Source organism: Bos indicus, chromosome 6 (genome assembly GCF_029378745.1).
Source record: "Bos indicus isolate NIAB-ARS_2022 breed Sahiwal x Tharparkar chromosome 6, NIAB-ARS_B.indTharparkar_mat_pri_1.0, whole genome shotgun sequence".
Lineage (NCBI taxonomy): Eukaryota > Metazoa > Chordata > Mammalia > Artiodactyla > Bovidae > Bos > Bos indicus.
Window position 1 is genome coordinate 5,685,067 of NC_091765.1, and position 13,640 is coordinate 5,698,706.

At 41.8% G+C, this 13,640-nt stretch overlaps 1 protein-coding gene across 28 annotated transcripts in view; it reads left to right on the plus strand.

Annotated features, from left to right (window-relative positions):
* Nucleotides 1-13,640, plus strand: part of LOC109553295 (mitotic spindle assembly checkpoint protein MAD2A) — a 651,283-nt gene that overhangs the window by 65,048 nt on the left and 572,595 nt on the right. For 3 of the 28 annotated variants that reach the window (XR_011567001.1, XM_070790786.1, XM_070790789.1), the window contains exons 10-14: nt 627-736; nt 1,257-1,437; nt 2,632-2,770; nt 8,651-8,826; nt 10,612-10,773. The exons of 23 other annotated variants lie outside the window; for them this stretch is intronic. Coding sequence is in view for 4 of the 5 variants with exons in the window: in XM_070790786.1 (XP_070646887.1) it covers nt 627-736; nt 1,257-1,437; nt 2,632-2,770; nt 8,651-8,826; nt 10,612-10,773 (768 nt within the window). In the remaining variant the exon portion in view is untranslated. Of the gene's footprint in view, nt 1-626; nt 737-1,256; nt 1,438-2,631; nt 5,109-8,650; nt 8,827-10,611; nt 10,774-13,640 lie in introns of those variants that run through there. 2 more of the 28 variants (XM_070790790.1, XM_070790788.1) reach the window with 2 other exon arrangements.

Sequence of the window (13,640 nt, forward strand, 5' to 3'; positions counted from 1 at the left end):
TTTTTAATTTGTTAATGTGGTGTATTACATTGACTGATTTGTGGATATTGAAAGAACTGAACTTTTATATGATTTTTTTTTAAAGAAAAAGATTAAAGCAATTTTGATACTAGCTTTTTCCCAAAGAGCACATATACTTCAGGTTTTCTCTTAATATGTGTAGAAGACCATGTAGGAGTGTAATTTTCTTTGTTTTATTTCAGAACTTCTCTTTCTTGAATCACAAGCAAGCATGTGTCTGAAGTAAACAAACAAAATGGGCATGTGGGTTTCTTTTCAAGAAACTAATAGGATTTAGGATCAGTTATCACCAGGCCTTGCCAGTTTGTACTAATGTGTTAACATGTACACAAAGAGTAAGTTCCAGGCGATAGAAGGAGCTTTAGCTTCATTCTCACTACAGCCCAGACTCTGCTTTTATGCTTCTAATTTTAGTTGGGGAAAATCCAACCAGTACTTCTGGGTGTGCAAGGCTGTGGAGAATGACAGCCAAGCTCTGTGTGAATCAGTGTGCGTGGCTGTGAAGGAATTGTGGACTGAATTGAATTTTTCCACTAAATATTTTCTTTGCAATTTCTCCATTGAATTTATCCTAAGAATAATATATACTTTTTGATCTATATAAGGATTTTCTTCGAAATATCCAAGGAAGCATATTTTCAGCCAGTCTCTATGATAAATGGCTTGATGTTATTGATCAAGGGAACGACGAGGACAAAATAAAGGCGACCCAGAGGTAATGATGCCATAATTACTCAACTCTGAGAAAATACAACCAACATACTCTTAGGAAAATATTAGCTTATACTTTACAGCTCTGTCCTCTAAAATAATGACCAGTATCACGGAGTTTCACTTGATCATGCCCATGGAAGCTAGTTTGAAGAGAGATGCATGCCTTATTGGTGACACTGTAATTGGTGTTTTTCTCCTAATCTCATTAACATGGACTGCTTGACCATTTTACACCTTCTGAATACATGAAACTCTTGGAGATGAAATCCACTGGTCTAAATTGAGATGATAAAGAACCAATCCGCCAGTGGTATGATCTTAAATACAAACACATAACTAACCAGAGTAGGTCTTACCTGGTTCAGGAATTAAATTCAGTGAAATATTTTTGTATGCATTCATGCCTGGAACTGTGAGAATGGACTGTGTACATGGTATAAAAAGAAGTACTTTGTTCTCTGTATTTCCACTTACTAAGCAAAATGACTCGCTTTATTTATAAGTGTTTTCTCTGTCCTTAGGCTTCTAGACCAGCTGCCGAGAGCCAATGTAGTTTTTCTGCGATATCTTTTTGCAGTTTTACGCAATATTGAGCAACATTCCTCATCCAATCAGATGACAGCTTATAATTTATCAGTGTGTATAACCCCAAGCATGCTTTGTCTGTCTAATTCTGGCAGCTCAGAAAACTTCACCAAACAGGTAATGAGATCTCTCATTTTTATGCCTTGCGGAGCAGAGTCCCCATCTTGAACCTGAAGTCTGTAGTATTAACTCTGATGAACCAGTTTTTAAGTGCACATTTTAATTACACTGCCTTGGAGTGGCAGAGTCCTACTCTGGTTGGGCATGGGAAGGTGTACTATAACTGAGAACAGTTGACTCACTTCCCCTTTGCCATCCAAGAGATTAAATGATAGAGAGGTAAGAGTAGGATGATATGATAGAAAAGAACCTGGCTTTGGAATCAGAGAGCCAAGGTTCAACTCTCAGCCTAATCACTGAGGGTGTACAAGCCTCCAAACTATGATTTCATCATTACACAATGATGACACCCAATACATCTGGTCACTGTCGGCACATCTTAGTGGCCTGGGCAATATGAGCACCTGAGGCTCCACACATACTGGCCGCACTCTGCCACCTGTGGCTCATTCAGGAAAATACTTGGCTTCTATTGTGTCTCTGCCTGAGGATGAGGAAGCTAGTAAAATATTTCAGAACATCCTAAGAGAGCCACAACATGCCTAATAAGATCACAGCTCTTCTCCAAGCTCCCCCGGACAGCAAGTGTGAGGCAAGGGAATGTGGTAAGACAGACCGACATGTTTTCTCTCCAGATGCTTTGTTCCTTCACAAACCCCCCCGGCCCACACTGAAACCTCTGCTACCCAAATTTCAGATATTTCTTCACTCAAGTGAAATTCACAATTGGTGTTGTATTCGATAGTTTATAAATGTTAATAATATGACATATAAAAAATTTATCTCAATAAAACTAGAAACAAATTTATTAAAAATAAATAAAACTTAATAAGAGAATATACATTTTTGTCCCACATATCCTATGCGGGCTACTTAAAAATCATCCTAGTTTTAAGCATGTTAACCATCTTTACAAAATTTTAGCTATTAAACCAGGCTACATAGTATAACATTAGCCCACTGACTAAAAGAATTTTAAAATTTGAGCCCAAACTACTCTTGAAAGTAGGAGTTATTTCTTAGAAAAAGCTGATGTATATATAATATATTTATATATTTTTTAGTCAAGTCTGAATTTTTCTCAGATTTCTTTTGCATTTTTGGTTAGAGCCAAGATTCGTGGATGAAATGTGATTTACTATTACACCATATGTAGAGTAATACCCCATTTTTTTCCCCTTTGTGTTACAGATTTCTTTCATACAATTTCTCATTGAAAACTGTCTCAAGATATTTGGAGAAGATATCACTTGTCTCTTTGGAGAGACGTCAGTGAGTTCTGATAACAGTAATATCACTGATATTACCGATAACAGTGAGAAGGTTGCAGGTATGTGAATAATGTAACTGGCTTTGATGCCAAAGACAGCAAGGCTGCCAGGGGTCAGTGGGAGATCCTAGAGCCCAAAGCACATTCTAAGGGCAGTAATTTCCATCTGCTCCAAGACATGGGAAGATTCCCACTTGTGAGATCAAAGCAAGGATAAGACTCTTCTGATTTCAAGAAGCAACTAGTACAGCTTTAGGAGACATCACGATTCATTGAGTTCAGTTCAGCTGCTCAGTCGTGTCCGGCTCTTTGTGATCCCAAGGACTACAGTGACCCCAAGTCCTTGGGCTTGAGGACTGCAGCACGCCAGGCTTTCCTGTCCATCACCAACTCCCAGAGCTTACTCAAACTCACGTCCTTTGAACTGGTGATGCCGTCCAACCATCACATCCTCTCTCGTCCCCTTCTCCTCCTGCCTTCAATCTTTCCCAGCATCAGGGTCTTTTCCAATGAGTCAGTTCTTTATATCAGGTGACCAAAGCATTGGAGTTTCAGCTTCAGCATCAGTTAGATTGCTGTATTTGGGGTGGCCTTTCTGTATTCTGGCAGCTTGTGGTTCTTTTTTATTGTGGAGATTCCTCACTGTGGGTGGGGTTGTGTGGGTGGCTTGTCAAGGTTTCCTGCTTAGGGAACCTTGCGTCCCTGTTCTGGTGGGTGGAGCTGGACTTCTCTCCAGAGTGCAATGAAGTGTCCAGTAGTGAGTTTTGAGATGTCTATGGGTTTGGTGTGATTTTGGGCAGCCTGTATATTGAAGCTCAGGGCTATGTTCCTGCGTTGTTGGAGAATTTGCGTTGTATGTCTTGCTCTGGAACTTGTTGGCTCTTGGGTGGTGCTTCGTTTCAGTGTAGGTATGGAGGCTTTTGGATGAGCTCTTGTCCATTAATGTTCCCTGGAGTCAGGAGTTCTCTGGTGTTCTCAGGTTTTGAACTTAAGCCTCCTGTCTCTGGTTTTCAGTCTTATTCTTAGAGTAGCCTCAAGACTTCTCTATGTGTACAGCATCGATGATAAAACATCTAGGTTAATGATGAAAAGCTTCTCCACAGTGAGGGAACCCAGAGAGGTTCACCAAGTTAGATGGAGAAGAGAATAAGGAGGAGGGAGATAGAGTTGACCAGGAGAAGAAGAGGGGGAATCAAAAGGGGAGAGAGCAAGCTAGCCAGTAATCAATTCGCTATGTGCTCTCCACAGTCTGGGCCCCTCAGAGAGGCTCATGCAGTTACCCAGAGAAGAGAATCAAGAAGGAGATAGAGGTGACCAGGACAAGGAAAGAGGCAATCAAAAGGAGAGAGACAGATCCAGCCAGTAATCAGTTCCCAAAGTGTTCTCCACAGCCTGGAATACACAAAGAGATTCACAGAGTGGGTAGGGAAGAAAAGGGTGAGGGAGGAGATAGAGGGGACCTCGTGGAGAAAAAGGAGAGTCAAAAGGGGGAGAGAGCAATCAAGGCAGTGATCAAACTCCCAAGTAGAAATGGGCAGTGAAGATTGGGTTCTTAAACGTACAAAATTGATAACAAATAACCAAAAAGCAAACACTAAAAGTCTACAGTAAAGGTTAGAGACCCCCAAATACAGTATTAGAAAAACAAAACAAAGTCACAAAAAATGATAAAATATATATATGAAGTTTGCATTAAAAATAGGGTCTTTTTTTGAAAGGTAATAGTAGGTTATAAAAATTAAAATTAAAGAAGTAATAGAGGACTTAAAAATTTAAAAAAATTTTTTTAAAGATAATACTAAAAATATATCTAGAAATTTCTCTGGAGTTGTTGTGGGCAGTGCAGCGTTAGTTCAGTTTCAGATAGTTCTGTGATCCTGCTTATGCTTCTCAAGATCTATAGGCCCCTTCCAATGTAGTCAGTGCTAACTACAACGTTTTAATCTGTTGCACCTGTCTTTTCCAGAGCGCTTCCCTCTGTTTATTTTAACTTCTTCTGTTTGCTGGTCTTTTCAGTGTCCAATTTCCGCCCTGACTCACAGGGGCGAAGGTGGTCACTTATTTAGGTTCACTTATTCAGTGGCGCTGTGGGGACGGAGGAGCACTGCAAACAAATATCCCTGGCGTGTGCTGACAGTGTCCTGACCGCACTGGGTTTGACCCGCTCACGGTGTGTGTGCTTTCCCAGTCTACACTGTTCAGGCTCCAGGTTGCTCTGCCTGCAACTGTCTGAGGCGGGCCCTGGGTTGCGTGCACTTCCCAGATCTAAGCCCTTCAGGTTCAGGTTCAGGTTCTCAGGTACTCCACAAAGGCGCACACTCAGTCAGACCTGCGTTTTGTGCCCTTCCCAGGTCTGAGCAGCTCAGGCGACCAGGTGCTTAGCGCGCACAGTGACCCCCAGGTGTAATGTGTCTTATCACCTACCCCATACCAGCCACTCAATTTGCTGGGTGGCAGCAGGCCTGCCCGTCTTAGGTGGGCCGTGTGTCTCTTCTGGGAGCTGATCTCTGGCTGCGACCATCCCAGAGGATGTCAACCACCCAGAATCCCAACAAGTCTTGGTTAGCAAATGGGAGCCTGATTGCAATTTTGTAGAGGATGTCTCTCTGGGGCTGAGATTGCCCCTTTCAGGCTCTGGCTGCCCCCGCCTGCCTCCCTGTCTCTGGTGGGAGATGAGTCAGTGCACAGCCAGCTAGCTCTGCTCTGGTATTCTCTCAGTCCTCTGCTCTGTGAGTGGGCCAGGAAGTGCCTTAGATTAGGGCTTTTCACAGGATAGGTTTTTTTCTCTCCCGCTGGCTATCCCACGTTTTGGGTTGCTATGTCACATTAGCTCCCTCAGATTGCCCTCAGGGCACTCAGGCCTGGTCTTTACCCTAAGCAATGCGGCCCGCACCTCCCTGTACAGGCCCCCCGCTTGCTGGTGGCAATTGTGAGTGTCTGGACTAGTTCCCTGCTGGAAGTTGATGTTACGCACGCAATCTGTGGGTTTTCTTTCTTTCTTTATTTTTCCTCCCCGTATGTTACCCTCTGAGATTCCAAAAGTCTCCACTGACCTGCCAATGAGAGTGTTTCCTAGTGTTTGGAAACTTCTCCTCTTTTAAGACTACCGTCCCAGGACAGATCTCTGTCCCTACCTCATTTGTCTCTCTTTTTCTCTTTTATATCTTGTCCTACCTCCTTTCAAAGACAATGGGCTGACTTTCTGGGTGCCTGATGTCCTCTGCCAGCAATCAGAAATTGTTTTCTGGAATTTGCTCAGCATTCAATGTTCTTTCGATGAATTTGTGGGTAGAAAGTGGTCTTTCTGTTCTATTTCTCCGCCACCTTAGGACCGCCTCTGACTTGAGCTCTGCATTGTACCTCCACAGCAAGCTCTCTTTCCATTCTGCTTCAGACCTAGGTTGCAAATGGAACTGGACTGAATGTTTATATGTCTGTTTGTTTTTAAGTCTTCCTCTTGCAATCACCCCTGCTACCATTCCAGTATTGTCCCATTGACATTTCTTTCTCTGAATAAAATGTCTTACTAATATAGCAACTACTGGGGCCAGAATAGAATTTCTACTTAAAGTATTTGTATTCTTAGAATTGTTATTCTATACCCACAAAGTTACACAATTTCATTTTTTAACATTCAAACCCTAATTTGAGCATGAGGAAAAACACTAACCTAAATTTTGCCAGGATTGTTTAAGAAAGATGAGGTTGTAAAGTTAACCTGTTTCTCAGTCCCTGGCAACCCACTCCAGTATTATTATCCAGGAAGTCCCACAGACAGGAGCCTGACAGGCTGTAGTCCATGCGGTCGCAAGAGGTGGACATGACTGAACAACTGAGCACCATACTTTTCGTGGCTATAGTATATAGTTTTATTGGTCACAGAGCCCACAAGAACTCTAACACCAACCAATGTACATTACGAAAGGTCCATCTAGGCCTGAAAATAAAAGCATAGGCCTTAATGTCTAATTTGCTTTCCATCTATGCTTATAGGCTAGCTGGCCATATAGCTTTGTACCAACTGTTAGAGTTTTCTTCCTAAGAGTATTCTTATTAAAGCTGAACAATGAATGAATACATTTGAAATACATGAATACCTGTGGGTAGTTTAGAAATAAAAGAATCAGGTTAAGAGTAGGGAAACCAGGGTGCATAAAGCAACTCAACCCATATAAACATGTATCTTTTCACATTTGTACATATTAATTAGGAGAATCTGTTCCTGAATTTAAGAATGCATTTGCTTTCTTCATTATCTCCTTTTAAAATGATGGTAGTATGAATGTCAGGGCAGGAAGAGCCTAAGGCAATGTGATGGCATTCCTTCAGGAATGCACACCTTCTGGAGGCTGCACAATCAAATGGAGAATTGGGGTGGTGTCTGCTTAGCGGGAGGTGACTGATGTCTAGGCTGCCTTAGGCCTTCTGAAGGAGGGAAATTACCTTTATTAAGGCTGCTATGTGCCATGTCTTGTGCTGGGTAGTACATTATGTTATGTAGTCCAGTCAGGTGTAAGTAGCATCATTTATGTTACATTTGAGCAAACTCATGCTCAAAGAGTTTTAGGTAAGTCATCCAATTAAGAGGGAGAATAGGAGCCTTCTGATTCTCTCACCCAGCACCACAAGTGGTTCACTCACTTGAATGGAAATGGTGACAAACTCACTATGTCTCCGAAAGAAAAGTGGATGGGCATTTTAAAAGATTTGGTTAAATTCTTCTGTTTATTTTTCTACAACTGGGCTCCTCTAATTGACTTCTTTAGCTGGTTATTTAAGCAGGTTATTTAAGGAAATATTAAGCAGGTTTATTGAGGAAATATCAGGAAAACATTCATAGCTGGACACGAGACACTTTGAACTCAATTCTTCATTGCTGATCACTCTTTTTTGAAAAGCATTCCTTTGGCAGGGGCTGTTGGTAGCTAAGTTTATTTTTTTAATTTAATTTAATTTTTAAACTTTACACATTGTATTAGTTTTGCCAAATATCAAAATGAATCTGCCACAGGTATACATGTGTTCCCCATCCTGAATCCTCCTCCATCCTCCCTCCCCATACCATCCCTCTGGGTCATCCAAGTGCACTAGCCCCAAGCATCCAGTATCGTGCGTCGAACCTGGACTGGCAACTTGTTTCATACATGATATTATACATGTTTCAATGCCATTCTTCCAAATCTTTCCACCCTCTCCCTCTCCCATGGAGTCCATAAGACTGTTGGTTGTTAAAATTCATCTTTGCGTTAACTGAGTAAGGTGTCACACAAAAACTGGCCCCCTGTAATCTTACCACATTGTCTGCAATTAATGACTACTTCTCAAGGACCCTGAGGGCAGGAAGTCATCCTTGGAGCTGACTGAGGTGTGTGGCCTCCCAGAGGAGAGGTCGAGAGGCTGACTGATAAGCACTGTCAGGCAGGATATCTCGTGAAAGTTGATCCTTTTCAAGGGAGAAAATTGCGCATGACGGGGTACTCAGAAAGCCAAACAGGTAACTCAACAGAGGAAGGAAACTTCCTACAAATGCTGCTTGATTTGAATATTAAATAATTTTGCCCCTCAAATGAGATCTGAACCCAGAATCCACTGATAACACTTAATATTAGGAAACTTGTGTAACTATAGGGTAAGTGTCTCATGCCACAGGGCAAAGGGAATAGAGAGCACTGTCTGGGGAATACTGTCACAGGGAGAATCAACCCTGAGTCTGATCACGCCTCTAGGTTTAACTACTGGTTTGCAGAATATGGGCAAGAAGAACATGTTAACACCACAAGGATACAATTAGCCTGCTTCAGAATGAGGGGAATGCTATATAACAAATGGTTCAGTTTCTCTCTTTCAGCCTCTGCCATGAACATGCTGCTGAATGTAAGTGGTGAAAATCAGGCTAAATAAGCTCAACTACTACTAGTGAAAATCTCTCTTCTACATTAGTTTCAGACAAGAAGACAGTTAGGAAGAGTTCTCTCAAAAACTGGGCATTTGGCTGTATCTCCAGGACCCGCAAGGAGAACCAACACACGTCTCTACCACCCACAAAGCCAAAACAGCTCTTTGGAGCTCCTCTTGAGGATGTATGTGATAATGACACCCTGCCCATCCCAATTCTGGTAGGTCTTATTTTGGTTTCTGTAACCTTCCTTAAAAGGGGAGTGCTGAGACATCAAGTGTTCTCTTCCAAATCTACTCCAAATGAAGAAGTCTGGCTTTGTCCGATAAGATTCATAACATTACTTCAAAGAACAACACCTGATTTAGGTACTGCAGAGTCAGAAGGCAAGTACAAGATGAAAAGATACTCTCCTCCATTCCGCTGATTTCAACAAAGACCCATCTATACCAGCTCAGACCAGTTAACATGGACTCTGTAAGTTAAGGCAGTTAGAGAAGGCGAGGTTGAGGAAAAGAATGAGAGCAGTCCTTTACAGATCACCTTTATGAGGTGAGAAGGGGCAGCAGTCAGATTAGTGAGCTACTGCTCTTACCCAAGAAAAGAGGAAGTATATAGAGGCACGTATGTGGAAAGCTCCTGTCTTAAGGGGGCCTGTTCTTCTGCAAGGTTGTTCAGAGTAGTTATCTCTTAAACAGCTGCGGCAAGGAATTGTGGAGATCAGCCAGAGGCTGGGACAGGCTGGGAGCTGGGCAAAATCAACCCAATGTCCATTTTTTCCTTCGGGTGACAGAGTGCTTGTTTTGCATAGAATGGTGGGGAGGTCCTGGAGGCGAGTTTTAACTCCAGGCTATTTTGACCGCGTAGCTTTCCTTCAGACTCTGTGTGTAAGAATCTCTGCGAGCCCACCTCATCCTCATATGTCTCCCCGTCTCCTCCCTTGAAGTCCACACGAGTCTCAAGTCTCCTTCAGCTGAGTCTACTCCCACTTAAGATGCAAAATGTCTCACAGGGATTTGATTTGCAACTCAAGTGTTTAAGCATAAAGTACGCATCCTCTGGCAAAGATGAATCATTTGCTCCTGACAGAATGTGTCAAAAGAGAGTCACAGAGTTCGAACTGTGCTATATCAAATTAGTGTACTGAACTGTAAGCATTAACTCTTGTTCACTGTCCACTATCTCTCCAAGCACTACACTAGATGCAGGGAATTTTATGGTATATATGAAGGAATTTGTCATACTAGCTACGTGCTAGCTACTACCCCAGACCTTGCGTCTTTCACAGAACATTTAGGGGGTAGCCATGACTATCATCACCCTCACTTCATCAATGAAAAACAAAAGAGCCTCACCCAAGTATGTGCTATGCCCAAAGTCACACAGTGGATGACTGGCATAACAGATTCCACATTCCTTGAAAAACCTGGCTCCAATATCTGTTATCTGTCTAACTCTGCAGACAGCAGAGGATATGAAAATACAGGAAAAGGAACTACAAAGACTGATGAGACAAGAATGTCATCGGAGAAGGAGGAGAGGCTTATTGAGCCTGATTTTGAGGGGAGGGAATACAGGAAACAGGAGTGAATGGGGTGGACAGTCCCTGGAAGGGGAAGAAACAAATGGGGCATGAATATGGCAAAAGGATTTCCACACTTAGGGAAGAGCATATATAATAGGGAATAATGAGAAAGGAGTGGTGAAGGAGAAGTGGGTGAATCTACAAAGGCCTCAAAGCAGAGACGTTTAACACAGTAAATTCACTGAAACGGAAAATCTGATTACACGAGTGTTTACAATGTTTCAGTGTATGAATGTCAGATCGATTGTTGGGTCAAAAATATATTTAGAGACACTGAAGAAAAAATTTCAAATTGACTTCGGTGCTGTTCTAGAACTGTACCCTCATATACCACAGATCTGTCAAAACTGGAACAAGCTTGCGCTCTGGGCTTCTAGACATGAAACGTCCAACAGTTTTCTTTTCTTTCCTTCCCGATAGGATATGCTTTCCTTTATCAATCAAAAAGGGCTGCTCACAGAAGGCATCTTCAGAAAATCAGCCAGTATAAAATCATGCAGAGCCTTAAAGAAGAAACTAAACTGTGGAGACACAGTGAACTTGAATGAGGAACCAATACTTGTGATAGCCTGCGTCTTAAAGGTAAGGAAAGTCTGAGCATTATCCACACACGGTAAATCTGAAGCTATATGACTGGTGCTTCATTATGAATGCCCAAGAAACCTAATAGGCATAAGAGAGGAAGGAGCTGAAAAGTGAAAAACACTTCACAAAGCCAAAACTGAAGGAAGGTACTGCAGATGTTATAAGCCCCATACATTAGATATTTTCCTTTTTCATTGCACATCTTGACTCCTGAACAGTCCATGCAAAGGAATAACAAGATATGTCAAAATACCCACTTACACATTGAGTGTTTACCAAAACAAGCTCCCTGCTTTGGATGACTTCCTCATCACCTTCCTAATGAAGGCCACATTTCCAAAATAAAATTCATAATAAGCCTTTGGAAACAGTTAACAGAAGTAACTTCCCAGGTGACTCAGACAGTAAAGAATCCGCCTTCAATGCAGGAAACCTGGGTTCCATCCCTGGGTTTCCAGGATCCCCTGGAACAGGGACTGGCATACGACTCCAGTATGGTTGCCTGGAGAATCCCATGGACAGTGGAGTCTGGCAGGCTATAGTCCATGAGGTGGCACAGAATTGGACACGGCTGAAGCAACTTAGCATGGATGCAGGACAGATGTTTACTCACTATGGTAAATTCGTGTGTTTAGTGTGTGTGTTTGTGTGTCTGTGTGTGTTAGTCGCCTCGTAACAGCCGACTCTCTGTGATCGCATTAACTGTAGCCCAGCAGACTCCTCTGTCCATGGAATCCTCCACGCAAGAATACTAGAGTGGGTTGCCATGCCCTTCTCCGGGGGATCTTCCTGCCAGGCATCGAACCTGCATCTCTTGCATCTCCTGCATTGGCAGGCAGGTTTTTTCCCATTAGCACCACCTGGGAAGCCCATTTGTCTTACAATGAATCAAAAAATGCTTAGTGAGGCCACCAAAATCTCTGATCAGTGCATCATCCTTGCTTCCCCTGTGTCTCAATGCCTTTTACTTGAAAATTAGTGTAGGGATGACGCCACTATTTGTTCCTTCTTTTTCCTCCTTTTATCTCCCTTACCATGATTAATGGCTTTGTTAACATTTGTAAGTTTAGCCCACCACCCAAGGTTACAGTTACATGGTAACCAGTTTTACTACATGCCTAATCTTATAAATCTTATTTTTAAAGTGAGTGCAACAATCAAAATCTGTTTGGAATTTTGCAAAATTCAATAGGTTTATACAAAAAATAGACTGAGTTTGAAATGATACAGCTAAATCACAAGTGTGTAGTTAAATTTCTACCAGGGCGATAATACAACAGAAAGAAAAAATTAATCAATCCATCTTGGTACTTGTTAGCAGCTATGAACAAAAATATATTGATGTAGTAATAAGTACAGAAAGGTTATTAAAATTATCTTAGAAACCAAATAACATATGGGGTTTCCTTGTCCCCTATTAATGTTCGATTGTATGATAATAGCAACAGTGCAGGTATGATTTAGAGTTGACCCCTACTACACTTGACCCATAATAATACACACTAGAGTGCTACCCTCTAAAAGGTGCACACTTGGAACTGATTTCACTTTTGAGCAAGTGTTACTGGGCTCTTGCCTGTTTCCATGCTATAAGCACAGAGTAGTAAGAGGGTGGCTACTTATGGATACAGATCTTAGACAGTCCAAAAGTTTTCTCTTCCTAAAGTTGATTGATCTTGGTGGGGAATCAAACCTTGCAACTTTGGCCTTGAGAATACCATATGTCAAAGCAGCCATGGAGTTGGTCTAAATCAGAAATAAATATATAGTCAGAACCACATTGAGTTTGTCATTAAACTGCCTATAAACAGTAGTCCAATAGCAAATACCATGGCATATTCTGCATGAGTCATGTCCTGGCTTAACCATACTCAGTCTCACCAATCGATTCTACAGCACAGGGTTCAGGAGAGAGAAGAGACATACTCCAAGTGCATGTAGTTTGGTACACAAGGCAAAGGCCCTGCTGCACACTCCCAGACTCCAAAAGTCAAAGCCAGATGACATGGTTGAATGGCATCACCAACTCCATGGATGTGAATTTGAACAAGACCCAGGTGTTGCTGATGGACAGGATAGCCTGATGTGCAGTCCATGGGGTAGGAAACAGTAGGACAGAACTGAATGGCTGAACTCACATGGAGTGCTTCCTCCTTCCAAATGTACTGCGGACACTCCATAAGAAGCATAGTGAAACACTGATGACCATCATTGAGTACTCTATACCAATTCCAAGAAAAAGTATGAGAGGACTGAGACTTTGTGCATTATCTTCATACTCTATCCTCAGTACTCAAGAGAGTGCCTGACACAAACAGCAGCTCAATAAGTACTGAAACAAGCGAACACTAATAGGATTGTAATCATGATAGTTGCCTTAGAAACACTGCGTAAAGAAGATACTATTAAGAGAAGTCAGGCTGTATATTAAGACCAGTGGAAGCAAGTTGTGCCTTTGAAACTGGCAAGGCAATGCAATCATTTCCCCTCAGTCTTGCACAACAGGTTACAACTTCATCCATTTTAATAGGCCCCATTCTCTGATATTAAGACTTGGTCATCAGGATAAAGTTTTCAGGCCTCCACTTAGGAAGCTGACATTTGCATATTCTATCCCACAGGTGTCAAGTTGCAATGTATCTAAATTTTCAGTTTTCTCTTTGGGTGGATATATTGAATTCAAAGAGTTGTAAGGGTAACTTGTAGTTTACCATTGGGGCTTTTGATTTATTTCTAACACCTGCTGCTTAAAAGTCTGTAGAACTGTACTTTTATATGATTTTTTTTTTAAATAAGATTGAAGCTATTTCGATACTAGCTTTTTCCCAAAGAACACACATACTTCAGGTATTCTCTTAATATGT